We start from the raw sequence: 18,101 nt of genomic DNA on the forward strand, positions 1-18,101 counted from the left end.
CTGAAATGTTAGAATATTTAATCTGAAATGTTAGAATAGTTTATCTGAAATGTTAGAATAGTTTATCTGAAATGTTAGAATATTTAATCTGAAATGTTAGAATAGTTTATCTGAAATGTTAGAATAGTTTATCTGAAATGTTAGAATAGTTTATCTGAAATGTTAGGATATTTAATCTGAAATGTTTGCATATTTAATCTGAAATGTTAGAATATTTAATCTGAAATGTTAGAATATTTAATCTGAAATGTTAGAATATTTAATCTGAAATGTTAGAATATTTTATCTGAAATGTTAGAATATTTAATCTGAAATGTTAGAATATTTAATCTGAAATGTTAGAATAGTTTATCTGAAATGTTAGGATATTTAATCTGAAATGTTAGAATAGTTTATCTGAAATGTTAGAATATTTAATCTGAAATGTTAGAATAGTTTATCTGAAATGTTAGAATAGTTTATCTGAAATGTTAGAATAGTTTATCTGAAATGTTAGGATATTTAATCTGAAATGTTTGCATATTTAATCTGAAATGTTAGAATATTTAATCTGAAATGTTAGAATATTTTATCTGAAATATTAGTATACTTAATCTGAAATGTTAGAATATTTTATCTGAAATATTAGTATACTTAATCGTAAATGTTAAAATATTTAATCTTAGATGTTAGAATATTTTATCTGAAATGTTAGAATATTTAATCTGATATGTTAGAATATTTAATCTGAAATGTTAGAATATTTTATCTGAAATGTTAGAATATTTTATCTGAAATGTTAGAATATTTTATCTGAAATGTTAGAATATTTAATCTGAAATGTTAGAATAGTTTATCTGAAATGTTAGAATATTTTATCTGAAATGTTAGAATATTTAATCTGAAATGTTAGAATAGTTTATCTGAAATGTTAGAATATTTTATCTGAAATGTTAGAATATTTAATCTGAAATGTTAGAATAGTTTATCTGAAATGTTAGAATATTTAATCTGAAATGTTAGAATATTTAATCTGAAATGTTAGAATATTTTATCTGAAATGTTAGAATATTTAATCTGAAATGTTAGAATATTTAATCTGAAATGTTAGAATATTTTATCTGAAATGTTAGAATATTTTATCTGAAATGTTAGAATATTTTATCGGAAATGTTAGAATATTTTATCTGAAATGTTAGAATATTTAATCTGAAATGTTAGAATAGTTTATCTGAAATGTTAGAATATTTTATCTGAAATGTTAGAATATTTAATCTGAAATGTTAGAATATTTTATCTGAAATGTTAGAATATTTTATCTGAAATGTTAGAATATTTAATCTGAAATGTTAGAATAGTTTATCTGAAATGTTAGAATATTTTATCTGAAATGTTAGAATATTTTATCTGAAATGTTAGAATATTTTATCTGAAATGTTAGAATATTTTATCTGAAATGTTAGAATATTTAATCTGAAATGTTAGCATATTTAATCTGAAATGTTTGCATATTTAATCTGAAATGTTAGAATATTTAATCTGAAATGTAAGAATATTTAATCTGAAATGTTAGAATAGTTTATCTGAAATGTTAGAATAGTTTATCTGAAATGTTAGAATATTTTATCTGAAATGTTAGCATATTTAATCTGAAATGTTAGAATAGTTTATCTGAAATGTTAGGATAGTTTATCTGAAATGTTAGAATATTTAATCTGAAATGTTAGCATATTTAATCTGAAATGTTAGCATATTTAATCTGAAATGTTAGAATATTTTATCTGAAATGTTAGAATAGTTTATCTGAAATGTTAGAATAGTTTATCTGAAATGTTAGGATAGTTTATCTGAAATGTTAGAATATTTAATCTGAAATGTTAGAATATTTAATCTGAAATGTTTGCATATTTAATCTGAAATGTTAGAATATTTTATCTGAAATATTAGTATACTTAATCTGAAATGTTAGAATATTTTATCTGAAATATTAGTATACTTAATCGTAAATGTTAAAATATTTAATCTTAGATGTTAGAATATTTTATCTGAAATGTTAGAATATTTAATCTGATATGTTAGAATATTTAATCTGAAATGTTAGAATATTTTATCTGAAATGTTAGAATATTTTATCTGAAATGTTAGAATATTTTATCTGAAATGTTAGAATATTTTATCTGAAATGTTAGAATATTTTATCTGAAATGTTAGAATATTTTATCTGAAATGTTAGAATATTTAATCTGAAATGTTAGAATATTTTATCTGAAATGTTAGAATATTTTATCTGAAATGTTAGAATATTTAATCTGAAATGTTAGAATAGTTTATCTGAAATGTTAGAATATTTTATCTGAAATGTTAGAATATTTTATCTGAAATGTTAGAATATTTTATCTGAAATGTTAGAATATTTTATCTGAAATGTTAGAATATTTTATCTGAAATGTTAGAATATTTAATCTGAAATGTTAGAATATTTAATCTGAAATGTTAGAATAGTTTATCTGAAATGTTAGAATATTTAATCTGAAATGTTAGAATAGTTTATCTGAAATGTTAGCATATTTAATCTGAAATGTTAGCATATTTAATCTGAAATGTTAGAATATTTTATCTGAAATGTTAGAATAGTTTATCTGAAATGTTAGAATAGTTTATCTGAAATGTTAGAATAGTTTATCTGAAATGTTAGAATAGTTTATCTGAAATGTTAGAATAGTTTATCTGAAATGTTAGAATATTTTATCTGAAATGTTAGAATAGTTTATCTGAAATGTTAGAATAGTTTATCTGAAATGTTAGCATATTTTATCTGAAATGTTAGAATAGTTTATCTGAAATGTTAGAATAGTTTATCTGAAATGTTAGAATAGTTTATCTGAAATGTTAGAATAGTTTATCTGAAATGTTAGAATAGTTTATCTGAAATGTTAGAATAGTTTATCTGAAATGTTAGAATAGTTTATCTGAAATGTTAGAATAGTTTATCTGAAATGTTAGAATAGTTTATCTGAAATGTTAGCATATTTTATCTGAAATGTTAGAATAGTTTATCTGAAATGTTAGAATAGTTTATCTGAAATGTTAGAATAGTTTATCTGAAATGTTAGAATATTTTATCTGAAATGTTAGAATAGTTTATCTGAAATGTTAGAATAGTTTATCTGAAATGTTAGCATATTTTATCTGAAATGTTAGAATAGTTTATCTGAAATGTTAGAATATTTTATCTGAAATGTTAGAATAGTTTATCTGAAATGTTAGAATAGTTTATCTGAAATGTTAGCATATTTTATCTGAAATGTTAGAATAGTTTATCTGAAATGTTAGAATAGTTTATCTGAAATGTTAGAATATTTAATCTGAAATGTTAGAATAGTTTATCTGAAATGTTAGAATAGTTTATCTGAAATGTTAGAATAGTTTATCTGAAATGTTAGCATATTTTATCTGAAATGTTAGAATAGTTTATCTGAAATGTTAGAATAGTTTATCTGAAATGTTAGAATATTTTATCTGAAATGTTAGAATATTTTATCTGAAATGTTAGAATATTTTATCTGAAATGTTAGAATATTTAATCTGAAATGTTAGAATATTTAATCTGAAATGTTAGAATATTTTATCTGAAATGTTAGAATATTTTATCTGAAATGTTAGAATATTTTATCTGAAATGTTAGAATATTTTATCTGAAATGTTAGAATATTTTATCTGAAATGTTAGAATATTTTATCTGAAATGTTAGAATATTTAATCTGAAATGTTAGAATATTTTATCTGAAATGTTAGAATAGTTTATCTGAAATGTTAGAATAGTTTATCTGAAATGTTAGAATATTTTATCTGAAATGTTAGAATAGTTTATCTGAAATGTTAGAATAGTTTATCTGAAATGTTAGAATAGTTTATCTGAAATGTTAGCATATTTAATCTGAAATGTTAGCATATTTAATCTGAAATGTTAGAATATTTAATCTGAAATGTTAGAATATTTAATCTGAAATGTTAGAATAGTTTATCTGAAATGTTAGAATAGTTTATCTGAAATGTTAGGATATTTAATCTGAAATGTTAGGATATTTTATCTGAAATGTTAGAATATTTAATCTGAAATGTTTGCATATTTAATCTGAAATGTTTGCATATTTAATCTGAAATGTTAGAATATTTAATCTGAAATATTAGAATATTTAATCTGAAATATTAGTATACTTAATCTGAAATGTTAGAATATTTAATCTGAAATGTTAGAATATTTAATCTGAAATGTTAGAATATTTAATCTGAAATGTTAGCATATTTAATCTGAAATGTTTGCATATTTAATCTGAAATGTTAGAATATTTAATCTGAAATGTTAGAATATTTTATCTGAAATATTAGTATACTTAATCGTAAATGTTAAAATATTTAATCTTAGATGTTAGAATATTTTATCTGAAATGTTAGAATATTTAATCTGATATGTTAGAATATTTTATCTGAAATGTTAGAATATTTTATCTGAAATGTTAGAATATTTTATCTGAAATGTTAGAATATTTTATCTGAAATATTAGAATATTTAATCTGAAATATTAGTATACTTAATCTGAAATGTTAGAATATTTAATCTGAAATGTTAGAATATTTTATCTGAAATGTTAGAATATTTTATCTGAAATGTTAGAATATTTAATCTGAAATGTTAGAATATTTAATCTGATATGTATGAATATTTAATCTGATATGTTAGAATATTTAATCTGATATGTTAGAATATTTAATCTGAAATGTTAGCATATTTAATCTGAAATGTTAGCATATTTAATCTGAAATGTTTGCATATTTAATCTGAAATATTAGAATATTTAATCTGAAATGTTAGAATATTTAATCTGAAATATTAGTATACTTAATCTGAAATGTTAGAATATTTAATCTGAAATGTTAGAATATTTTATCTGAAATATTAGTATACTTAATCGTAAATGTTAAAATATTTAATCTTAGATGTAAGAATATTTTATCTGAAATGTTAGAATATTTAATCTGATATGTTAGAATATTTAATCTGAAATGTTAGAATATTTAATCTGATATGTTAGAATATTTTATCTGAAATGTTAGAATATTTAATCTGATATGTTAGAATATTTAATCTGAAATATTAGAATATTTAATCTGATATGTTAGAATATTTAATCTGATATGTTAGAATATTTAATCTGAAATGTTAGCATATTTAATCTGAAAAGTTAGCATATTTAATCTGAAATGTTTGCATATTTAATCTGAAATATTAGAATATTTAATCTGAAATGTTAGAATATTTTATCTGAAATATTAGTATACTTAATCGTAAATGTTAAAATATTTAATCTTAGATGTTAGAATATTTAATCTTAGATGTTAGAATATTTTATCTGAAATGTTAGAATATTTAATCTGATATGTTAGAATATTTAATCTGAAATGTTAGAATATTTAATCTGATATGTTAGAATATTTAATCTGATATGTTAGAATATTTAATCTGATATGTTAGAATATTTAATCTGAAATGTTAGAATATTTAATCTGATATGTTAGAATATTTAATCTGAAATGTTAGAATAGTTTATCTGAAATGTTAGAATATTTAATCTGAAATGTTAGAATATTTTATCTGAAATGTTAGAATATTTAATCTGATATGTTAGAATATTTAATCTGAAATATTAGTATACTTAATCTTAAATGTTAGAATATTTAATCTGAAATGTTAGACTATTTGATCTAAATGTTAAAATATTTCATCAGAAATCAGTTGATAGAATATTTCATTGTTACATATAATATATAGATAATTTTTTTGTGAAATATGCAGATTTTCAAAGAAATATACGCACATGGAAGACGCCATTTTTTTATGACATTTGTCTTAATTTGCTACAAAAACACATTCGACAAGACATTAGCATGTACATTCTCCAAGTGATGTTACACCAATTAGCAACACGAAGCTGGACACTTCTTCAGACTTGATGGATTCTTGTCGTGGAATCCAGCAAAAGCAAGAGACTAAAAAGAAAGATATACTGCAAAATATTAAAATGGTCAATTAGGGAGAGGAAATTATGTTCTTAACTATTTTGCTCAGTATTTGTTCGATAAAGAACTTAAGTGGAACATTCATATATCTATGTATTTTCTATACAGTTAAAATGTAAGCCCTAGGTAGGAGGCTCTTTAATTTCTGAGAATGTCGACTAAAGTAAAATGACAGAAAAGCATTGAGACAAGCCAATCTTCATGTTCTTTAAAAATAAAATTTGGCAAACGATTTAAAGAGAAAATACCAATGTCTTATAAAAAGAAACTGGAATCTTAAACAGATCTCCATCTTCCAAAGAAATAATTTTAAAAGCTACCTGGCTGATTCATGCTGATGTCAAGTGTAAGTATTATTCAAACAATTTCACTTAAAGTGAGAATCCCATCAGAGAGGCGATCAAAAGTCCACTTGTTACTCTCGAGTAGTAATAATCAGAGAAATCGTTAGGTACGGGCAAAATGAATGCCGATGCTCAAAATGTATAAACATTTTGACCCCTCCCTTTATTTAAAAAAAATCAGGAAATTAACCAATTTTAATGAAATTTTCAGTATTTATCAAATAATGATCACGGAATATGATGAACTAATTATTTTTATTTACATCTTGGTGGAAATGTATTATTTTGTTTAAACAAAAAATACCTTTTCTAAAGTTATGGTTTTCAGTAATAAATAAAAAACGCAAGAATTTATTTTTGCTTTTTTTATATATAAACAAAGCATCGTAATTTGTAACAATAAAAATAAAATAAAATAATTTTTATAGGAACATTACGAAAAAAGCCCCTAAATCCGTATTAATGAATTCTGTATAACTCAAAGAAAAATGAATTTCTCAAACTACCGATATTACCATTGAATTATTTAATATTTTCACACAAAAAAATTGTAATTGCAAAAAATATTTCTACTTTTTTAAAAAAATTACGGGGTTCGCATAATTTTTATAAGCAAGATTTTAATGATTTCTTTGCTCGCAAGAATATGAAACTTTCGGCATAACATATTTTTTTGTATAATATTGAACAATAATTAAAAAAAAAAATTAGAACAGGAACATAGAAACAAATGATTAAATTAAAAAATACAAAAATTAATACAAATGTTCAGAAAAGAAATGTACGGATGCACGACTGGGGGGGGGGAAAGAACTTCCTCCCTTTTAATTACATGACGTCATTTTCACAGTCTTTTGACTGCCTGAAATTTTGGGCCTTTGCAAAAACTTTTGACAGAGGCAACGGATTTTCACGAGATCAGTATCGTTTTAAAGCTCGACGCTCGGATGACAAATATCGAAAAATTGGTTATAAACATTAATTAACTGCGCACTTTTCTACAGGGAGGGGTCGCGTTTTTCGCCTATATTTTCGAAAACCATTCCCTTGTTTCAATTGACTAACCTTAATTTAAACCTACGTCTCTTCCCTTTTGCCAATGGGCGCAACAGCAAATACATCATGTTTTATTTATTCATTTTTTTTTTTCACGTTCTTTTCCTGCTTCATGGTACGGGTTTGTGCCTGCCTCTCTTTTTTTTTCTTTTTTCTTAGCTCAATAGACACCTCCAAACACCCAGGCACCCAGGCTAGTTGAATTCAAAAACCATTAAAAAATGTTTGGCGCTGGAAAAATGACTAGAATTCTATGCAAAGACACTTAAGATGCATCCAAATTATTTGCACATTCTGTGTTCAGCTCCGAAGAGGCAACATGAACATCAGTGTGTGTAATGTTCATCAATTTGAACTGACCATATACTATTCGACACATCTGATGGCTTATGCTTTCCAATCAATTCCCGGACATCATCGTCAGATATTGAGTACCAAGTTACGCCTGAATAATCATCGGCTGAGTTTGCAACTGCAACTTCCTTTTCCAACAACTTCAAAAACAGATTATCTGTGAAAACACAATTGCTTTGGCTATGACTTATCATCAAGTTGTTTTACTTATTTTACACTAGACTGGGTGCCCGGCGTTGCCCGGGTGTTTGGAGGCGTGTGTTTAGCAAAAACAATTTTTTTAAAAAGTGGTCGTAGGTAGACAGGCTCAAACCTGTACCGCGAAGGAGGAAAAGAATGTGAAAAAAAAAAAAATTTTTTTTTTAGTGTGCCGTCTTGGCCGTTTGCGTCCCTTGACAAACCGGAAATGGTGAAAGTTTAAGAAAGTCTAAGACTAGTCAATCAAAAAGAGGGATGATTCTCGAAAATAGCGGCGAAAACTGTTACCCCCTCCTTGTAGAAAAGTGCCTAGTTGAAGGTAAAGAAATGAATGTTTTAAGCCAATTTTTCGATATTTGTTGCCAGAAGGGTTGAGCTTCAAAACGATACTGATCACATAAAAGTCCGTAGCCTCTGTCGGAAGTTTCAGGCAGACATAGATACATACATACATACATACATACATACATACATACATACAAACAGACAGATGATTTATATTACAGATAGTTTGGCCTATTCAGAATGGTAGCCAAATTTTAAATTACTTAGCATCAGTTTTCCTGATGTAATATTTGGCACACTACTGCATATCACACAAAATGTCCAAAGTATGTGATATATATATATATATATATATATATATATATATATATATATATGGGGATGCTGAAATTACCAGCTATTCAAGGTCCAAAGACCATCGAGGATAAGGTCTACTGAGTGTCCCGCGGCTCATAAAACAACATGACCAGTTTGGTGGAACAGGGCTAGGCAACATATTTTTACTTTTTGAATGCTGTCTAGATTTCTACAATCGATTTAAAGTAGTTTTTCAATGCTTAATAACGAAATGGCATTCGGTTCTCTCCATCAGGTCAGGTTTTTTTTTTTTTTTTTTGATAAATTCATTTGAAAAAAAAAAAAACAGATTTTGTAACAAAATCGATTACATTTTTGTGGTATTATTAGGTGATTTTTGTCAACATATATCCTAAGTATACTTTTAACAGGAAAATGTTTTGCCAATACCTGATAGAAACAACGATTACTCTAAACTGAATGCTGGGCATTGATAAGTACACATAAATTTAATGCTGCTTCACTTTTGTTCAAACTCCGGGGCTTATACTTCTGTTTCTTCAAAGTTCTAGAATGTTCAGTAACAGGGAGGGGTCTCTCTTCAGATTCCAACAGTATTCAGCAATCATGACTGTGTCCCAGCGATCCTGATACCTGGTCTCCATCTGTTTCAGGTCCTTGTGGAATCTCTCACCCCTGCTTGTCACTCATTTAACCCAGGTTCTCAGAAAACCAGTCTATATGCGAAAATAGGTAATGCATCTTGACGCTCACGTTGCAGCACAAATTTCTGAAAGCGGGCAGCATGCTGGCAGGTTCTGCATAGTTACTGGTCTTATTGTTGCCAAAAATGTTCTTCAATACCAAAACAAATGCCTTCCACGTTTCCAGTTCCATTTCGTTCCTTGAAATTTTGAAATCTGGATCTCTGATGAGCTGCCGGATCTGAGGACCGTCAAGGATACTAACTTTCAACTTCTCCATGGTCAGTCTTGGAAAACCCTGGCACAAGTACGTAAAGCACTTACCATTCTTGTCCAGTCTTGGTGAATTGCTAGGTGTATCAGAATTTTTGTAGGAATTTTTGACACCCCTAACACGAAACTGTGAATAAAATATAAAAAAAACTCATAATTTCTCTTTAAAAGTGGGTTGTTTATTTTCTTTATGGATTATACTTCCAAAAGAAACTATTAAAGTTGTTTTAAAAGTAATAGAAATATATATATATTTTTTTAAACTAATGAATTTTACGAACTCAATATTTTTCAATTTTTAAACTTTAAAAATCTATCAAAATTTTTCTATTGATTCTATTTTTACAATATTTTCAGGGTCAATATGAAATTTTATGCTCTTTCCAACAATCCGAATATAATATTTTAGACAAACGTTTTTTTTTAATTCACGCCCCCCCATTTTCAAGTGTCTATTTAAAAGTAAATAATTAATTTACTCACCAAAATTTTATATATCACAAATTGAAGATAAAAGATCAATAAATAATATATTCAAATTTAAAACAAAAAAAGTAGTGTTTTTTAGAAATTTACCTGTAAAGTCCGAAGTTTAAAACCTTTTTTTTTAAATAAAAAAAAAACACGTTGTTTGTTTGTTTGTTTTTTTTGTTTTTGTTTTAAATGAAACCTTGGTCCTTGCTCCGTTAATTGAAAAAAAAAATTAGGGCTTGAATTACATTTTTCGAGGAATTATAAGCTTCGAAAGACGGACTGGAATTATTCAATAGTTTTCACGAAATTTCTGACACAAATTGCTTGATTAAGCCAAACTTGAGTATTCTGTCTATCTACCAGAGATTCATTGATGACGTTCCTTTAATTCCAAGGCACCAATTCTTCTTACACGAGCCAGACTTTCTGTGTGTATGCTGAGCATCAAGTTTTGGAAGATTTCGAGGTTTTATTACGTCAAACTGATCCTTTTTAAACATATCACTCAGAACTATCGAACGTGAAACTTCTTGTCATTAGAATAATAATTGCCGATCAAAACAATTATTCTATATGACATTTCACACGCACCAATTTCTTCTAAAATGCTTCACACATCGTAAATGTGAAGAAAAACGTGGAAAAAATAATGACATTCCCATAGCTCAAAACTTTACCTGATTGAACAAAACCAATGTGATTTTGGGGTGCAGTGCATCAGATTCGTCCCAAATCAATTTGTTGTTGACCAATGTTATTTAAGAGAATGTCTAAACAAGAACTGGTTTGCATTAGATTTAAAACTGATCATGTTATAGTCAGATGGGAAGCAGTCCCATACTAATGTGTTCCACAAATAAGGAGTTATAAGAAAAGAGCATTGTTCATGGAATTTTCGTTCAGTCTTAGGTACAGATGAAAATGAGGGAAATTGTTGTAGGTAAATGAGTGTCTGCTGCAAATGTTTTACAGGGAAGGACCAGATATTAGCTTAATCGGGCAACTGCCATGAAAATATCGATAGAGTAACAAAATTGCTCCTGTAAAAAAAAGATTGTAAATGTAAATGAATCCTCACCCACTAGATTTCGAAGGGGTTTTGTACCTATCAAGGCAAGAAAAGGATACTTTCAGCAGCTTATTTCCAAATATAAATTGTTTCATATATGTACTTACTGAATTTCCTTGATAGAGTTCTATTAGTCTATATCTACACCAACCACCCTATCTAGATCATCTTTATCCTTTTCTTATTGTAATTTTAATTATTGTAATTTTAATTTGATAAAAAAAAAAAATACAAACAGCATAGTCCCAAAACGTGCCAAACATGGCCCCAAACAGTAGCCCTTTACGTCTAAGTGGCAATATGCCTTATATGAGAGGAATAAGAGTAAAAATTAAAATACTACTGTAGTAAAATAATAATCACTTGAGAGTAGTCTGGCCCTTTCTAGGAAATTGTCTCCCTTTGTTTGATATACCGAGTCGCCATCTTGTATATGTATCGTGTATTTTTCTAGTCAAATAAAAACTAAATCTCATAAAGGTATTCTTTATTCTTGTAATTCGCCACAATGTATTCGACTAGAAGTTATTCAAAACTCATTAAAAACAAATCTCTTCAAATGGATAAGGTATTGAAACCAGAACGATTCAGCCAGGACGCTAATTTTCACCAGTCGCCGCTAAAGAGTGGAAGTTTTGGTACTGAACATTCGACAATTACTTGGACATTATTCAAACGCTTGGATTACCACTGGATAAATTGAATGTCTTGTTAAGCAACATAGACAGGACTGTGTATGATTACATAGAACATTGTGACACATACAAAAAGGCTACAGGAGAATGTTTACGTTAAGCCCACAAACGAAATATTTGCACGTCATCTCCTGTCTAGTCGGCGCCAGAAACCGGATGAGTCTATCGACCAATTCCTACAAGCTCTGAGTGAATTGTCTAAGGACTGTAACCACAAACCAGTCATAGCTGAAGTTTATAAGGAAGAGGCTATTTGGGATGCATTCATCAATGGTCTGGAGTCCAATCCTATTAGACAGAGGCTATTGGAGAATACGACCTTACTCAAAAGAATGCTATTGCCTTTGTCCAGCAAGATTCTCCCACACCTACTAGGACGGCTGCTGCTAGAGAAGAGGTCCTCTACGGAAGCCACGTTGGCCACTACAAAACTACGATGCTGGTTTTGTGAAAATCTACGCCACCCACGAAGTACGTGTCCAGCAAGGAAAGTAATTTGCTATAAATGTTTGAAAATCGGACATTTTTCAAAATTGTGCCATTCAGGCAATTCCAGCATTCATTCAGCTGCAATAGTCGATGCTATTCAGTCAATATCATATAGTAACGGCCCTACACTCTCAACCATCTTTTCTGCTGTTACTGTGTCGGGCTTTAAAGTATCCACTAATTTGTTTCTGAACGGACATGAACTGAAAGGCCTAATTGACAGTAAAAGTACTGATAGAAGCTTTATAAGCCACAATGTTGCCAAAAGACTTAAGCTGAAGCAACACAGAAGCTCGGGATCAATTCGCATGGCTGCAGGAGCACAGACCACAAACATTACAAGATATTGTGTTGTGGACTTCAGCCTTCTTGGATCTGAGTACAAGAATTTTAATTTAAATGTAATTAATGATTTGTGTACTGATGTGATCCTTGGTACTGATTTCTAAGAACAATATGAAAGTGTTATCATCAAATATGGTGGCAGCAAACCAATATTAACATTTTGTGCCCTCACGACTATCAATGTTGAACCTCCAACCCTGTTTGCTAACATCCAAAAATTGCAAACCTATCACAACCAAACTGTGGAGATTCTCAAAGCCAGACCAGCAGTTCATTGACTCAGAGACACAACGGTTATTGAAAGAGGGGATTGTTGAGCCAAGTCTATCCCCATGGAGGGCACAACCCTTGATCGTGCAAGAGGATGGTAACCATAAAAGAAAGATAGTCAATAAATATACACTGCTAGATGCATACCCCATGCCCAACATTGAAAGCACTGTGAACCAACTTGCACAGTATAAATACTTCAGTACAATAGATCTGAAAAGTGCATACAACCAAATCCCCTTACATCCCAATGACAGGCCTTATACTGCTTTCCAGTCTGGGGGTCAACTGTATCAGTTTACTAGGATGCCTTTTGGAATGACTAATGGGACTGCTTATTTCCAAAAGAAAATGGATGAATTGGAAAGCATTGTTTACAGGAAACTTATGCATATGTTGACAATTTGATCATCTGTGGCACTACCTTAAAAAAACGCAAGATCAATCTTCAGCGTTTCCAGAGGGATGCCAGACTGGATAACTGGACCTACAATTAGGAGAAGTGCAAATTCTTCTTGCATATTATGCAAAATGGATAAGTAGGTTTTCGGACAAAATTAAAAATCTGAAATTCACAAAAAATCTTTCCGTTATCAGGTGAGGCTTTAAAATCCTTCCAGACACTGAAAACTGCTTGGTTGTTTTTGTTTTACGGCATATCAACCTTTTTCATGTTATTTAATGCCGAATCTAGTTATTTTGAGGAACGATTTTTAATGGAGTATATTTTTTTTTTTTTAAGTCGGATTCTATTTAACCCATAGTTGGGACCCTAACACGTACTACCACTCCGGGTCAGAGTGGATCTGGGAGCAATGGAAATTAAATGGTGGCTCCACACTCCACAAGGCCCGCAAGCTGGGGTCTCACCATCGGATATAGTTTTAGGTCATATCCAGGACCCACTGAAAACTGACCTGATAAAAGCCAGCCTAACTGCAATTAGCAACGATCTAATGTTTGTCTTGGAAACCAATTCATCCCACAACTCTATATCCACTGTACTTAGTCAGGACAATCAATCAGTTGCCTTTCACTCATGATCTTTACAAGGCTGTGAATTAAATTATGCATCAGTAGAGAAAGAGGCTCTTGCAATAGTTGATGCTGTTGAAAAATGGAGACACTTCTTAATTGGTAGGCACTTCATTCTAAAAACAGACCCAAAATCTGTCCGATTCATGTTTGATACACAAAATTATGACAAAATAAAAAATGAAAATATGATAGACGTAGAGAGGACCTGCCTCAGAAACGGGTGAGAATCTCTCGGCAGTAGCCTGAAAGACAAAAAAGAAAAAAAAGGAAAAGAGGCCCAAGATGGCGGCTGTTGTCTGTTAAAGTCTCCAGTCACGGGTAGATCTCTAGCACTCGTGTGGTATATGCAAATTAGGTATGCCCGAAACATTATAAAAGGCGAGTCACTGGGAGGAGTGGGAGAAGCGTTTAAGACATGCGAATAGAGAACGTCGACGTGTATCTCGTGTTGTGAACAACAAACTACTCGACTCAGCTTGTGACTAGCGGACCTCTGCTTGACGTTTTAGCCAAAAACTTTTTATTGCTTTGCATTAGAAAAAGACTTCTGATTCAGAAAAGATACTGCACTGGAGAATCAATCTTGCATCTTTTAGTTTTGACATCCAGTACCGAGAAGGAAAAGAGAATGTGGCAGCAGACACTCTCACACGAACAAGTTGTGCTTCACTTACGGACAACAAACTGTCAGCATTACACAAATCCCTATGTCACCCAGGTGTAACCAGAATGACACACTTTAAGTAGAAACTTGCCATACTCAGTTGAAGAAATTTGCGCAGTGACAGCAAATTGCCAAACATGCAACATTATCAAACCAAATTTTCACAAACCACTAAACTTACATCTAGTCAAAGCAACTCAGCCATTTAATCGCCTCACACTGACTTTAAGGGATCACTACCTTCTTCATCTCAGAACAAATATTTACTAACAATTGTAGATGAATTGTCCAGGTTTACCTTTGCTTATGCCTGCTCAAACAAGAAAGTCAAAACTGTCAACAGCTGCCTATTCAATCAATTCTCTATGCTGGTGTACATACACAGTGACAGAGGATTTTCATTCGTTTCCCAAGAAACAAGAACTTTCCTACACAATCATGGAGTTGTCACAAGTAGAATAATCCATATAATCCGGAAGACAATGGTCAAGTGGAAAGATACAATGGCATTATCTGGCAGTCAATCCTTCTAGCTTTAAAAACTAAAAGTCTTCCAGAGTCACGCTGGGAAAAAGTCCTGGCTGAAGCTTTGCATGTTACACCACATGAATTACTCTTCAAATTTAACAGACGCTCAACCACTGGGATCACCTTACCTGCTGGGCTAAGACACCCTGGGAAAGTACTGATGAAACGGTATCCCAAGAACAACAAACACAAACCACTGGTTGATGAGGTCGAACTGATAGAAGCAAATCCACAATATCCCCACATTAGAAAATCAGATGGTAGTGAGGCAACTGTCTCAGTTAAGCATCTTGCTCCCATTGATAATGGAGTGAAGCAGCCAACATTGGTTTCACTGTCTGACTGCTGTGCTTTGGTACGGTTTCTGCAATTGTGATATAAGTGTTTATATTAGATTCCGAATGACCGGAAAGGTATTCAACCTCGGAAGATTCCAAGCCAAAGCACTTGTTAGGGAGCTATTGTATACTGATGATGCTGACCTAGTGACACACTCCCCAGTAGATAAGCAATTGGTGATGGATCTCTTCATGAATGCTTGTATCTGCTTCAGACTGACAGTTAGCATTAAGAAGACTAAGATCATGTATACTTCTGCTCCTGGTGTCCTGTATGTGAAACCTGATATCTTCGGCTATGGAAAGTGCTTTGAAGTCATAAAAAATCTTGGTGCAGAAATAAGACAGAGAATCAGCAAGGCATCAAATGCATTTCGAAGTTTACAAAAGAGTCTGCTCTGATGTTGATCTATGACAACTAAAATGTCAGTATATCAAACATGTATATTGCCATTCTTAATCTATGCCTCAGAAACATGGACCGTGTACCGGTCTCATGTGGAACAGCTGGAAAGGTTTCATCAGTACTGGCTTAGACACATTCTTGGTTTAAAGTAAAAAAGTTTTGTCTCTGATACATGTGTGTTACAAAAGGCCAAAACCACCAGTATTGCTACCATTGTTATTAAGAACCAGATGCATTGGGTGGATCATCTGGCCGGTTTGATGGCTATTAGGCACGGCCAAAACAGAAGGAGGGAGTATTTTTTTTATTGATTCTCTCTTTAAAAATCTACCAAAAATCAAGTAATTATCCATTCAATTCGAAATTTTCACCGATAACTAAGTGAAAAATTAACTTTATAATTGTGTACTTTTTTATAATCCATTTATATATATTTTTTTACCTACAAAACCATAATCAGCCAAAAATATATTGCATTATGGGGAGGGTGACGATTGTAGCTAAAACTAACAAAATAATAATAATAATAATAATAAATAACTGCATGTATCAGATTTTAAGGTTAAAAATCCGAATTTTCAGTGTGTTTAATTTTTCATCTTTTAAAGTGTGAAATTCGTTGAGTATGTAAATAAATATTATCGTTCAGATTATTAAAAAAATCATATTTTCATTATTTTTACGAAAAGCAGTACTTTTAAATCTTTGTTAAATAAATAAATTTTCTTTTAGTGAGTCCGATATTACTAATAGACGATTAAACAGGAAATGCTTTGAAGAATCAATACCAAAAAGAAAAAGTCTATAAATAACTGCGCATTTTGCTAAAAAATACAATAATTTCTTTGGACAATTTGTTGTTACTGGATATTAATTCATCTATGGTGAACTATAAAGACCTACACACAGTTATTATCTCCCCAGTTTCCTTTTTGACTTAGTTTAAAGTGTGGAGGACTTTTGCATCTATCACACTCTCTTGTCCAGAAAAACTTGGTCTTGATGGCAAGACAGGGTAAAGAACTCAAACATGATACCAGATGTAGAAGTTGTCTCCAATACATATAGTGCCTAGCATTCCTAAAATAGTCACTCATCTGGTACTGGGCAGTCTTATCGTTGCTTCACTTCAGAGATTATGTAGGCAACATATATATATATATATATGTATATATATATATATGACTTAAGGGCAAAATAGATTCACTAATTGATTAAGTGATTGATTTTTTGTTACAAAATAGATACTGTCAAGAATTGTAAATTTCAACTCTAATTAAAGGAATAAATTGTAAGATGATCAACATGAACTTTGGGATATAGACTTTTGTCATTGATTCATTATAATATATATATATCGTTTATGAAAAAATATTTAAACCCTACACCTAACCATTCTTCACTTAATCGTCAAAACAAACGTTAAAATTCAATGGAAATAAGTTGATTTAGTTCTAACAAGGCTACCATAGTTTCTTTTAAACTATCATTAAATTTTATTTTTTTTAAGTTGCCACACAAAATCTTTAGTGAGATAAAAGATGGAATTATTTGAAATACAGACACTTATGTTATAATGTTTGCATATTCTTATAGGAAATCATTCTAAATCGTATTTAGACAAAAAAAATTAATTGGTTCAAAAACCTTTTAAAAAAATATTCAAAAGTTTTATGTTTTATAGAATCAAAAATGGCAGTGAATGTTTTTTTTTTAAATTTTAAATTCTATTATAAATAGAAAAAGTTTTATATTATTCTGCTTTCCATGTGATAAAATTCAGGCTTTTATCTTTCAAGAATAATGGATTTTAATTCGTTTGAAAAAAAAAAACTTGGTTTTTATTCCATTTTTTGACCATGCCTAATATGACTAGGGCTGTGACAACAGAATATTATTTTCATTGTTTTGACTCCCGAGTATATATCTGACACAGATAGACAGTTAATCAACCGAGAACCACATCACTCTATATAAAAGCATATAAGATATCAACGGATACACACTCGAGAGTCAAAAAAATGAAAAGAATATGCTATTGTCGTAGCCCTACTAATAAGTATCCATCCGACACAGTTAATCAACCGAGAACCTAATCACTCTATATAAAAGCATATAAGATATCAAGAGATACACACTTGAGAATCAAAATAATGAAAAGAATATGCTGTTGTCCTAGCCCTACTAATGACTACTAACTCCCAAAATAGTTTTATG

The 18,101-nt window shown here is 29.9% G+C and overlaps 1 protein-coding gene across 1 annotated transcript; it reads left to right on the forward strand.

The window, feature by feature from the left end:
* The first annotated feature begins 9,573 nt into the window (after nt 1-9,573).
* LOC145269179 (uncharacterized) lies at nt 9,574-14,672 on the forward strand. The gene is made up of 3 exons (XM_080124788.1): nt 9,574-9,602; nt 11,883-12,674; nt 14,486-14,672. The coding sequence occupies exons 1-3, from the start codon at nt 9,574-9,576 to the stop codon at nt 14,670-14,672; spliced, it is 1,008 nt and encodes a 335-aa protein (XP_079980914.1).
* The last annotated feature ends 3,429 nt before the right edge of the window (nt 14,673-18,101 follow it).

This window comes from Euprymna scolopes, chromosome 45, assembly GCF_053919585.1.
Source record: "Euprymna scolopes isolate OS-2025 chromosome 45, ASM5391958v1, whole genome shotgun sequence".
NCBI classification, from domain to species: Eukaryota; Metazoa; Mollusca; class Cephalopoda; order Sepiida; family Sepiolidae; genus Euprymna; species Euprymna scolopes.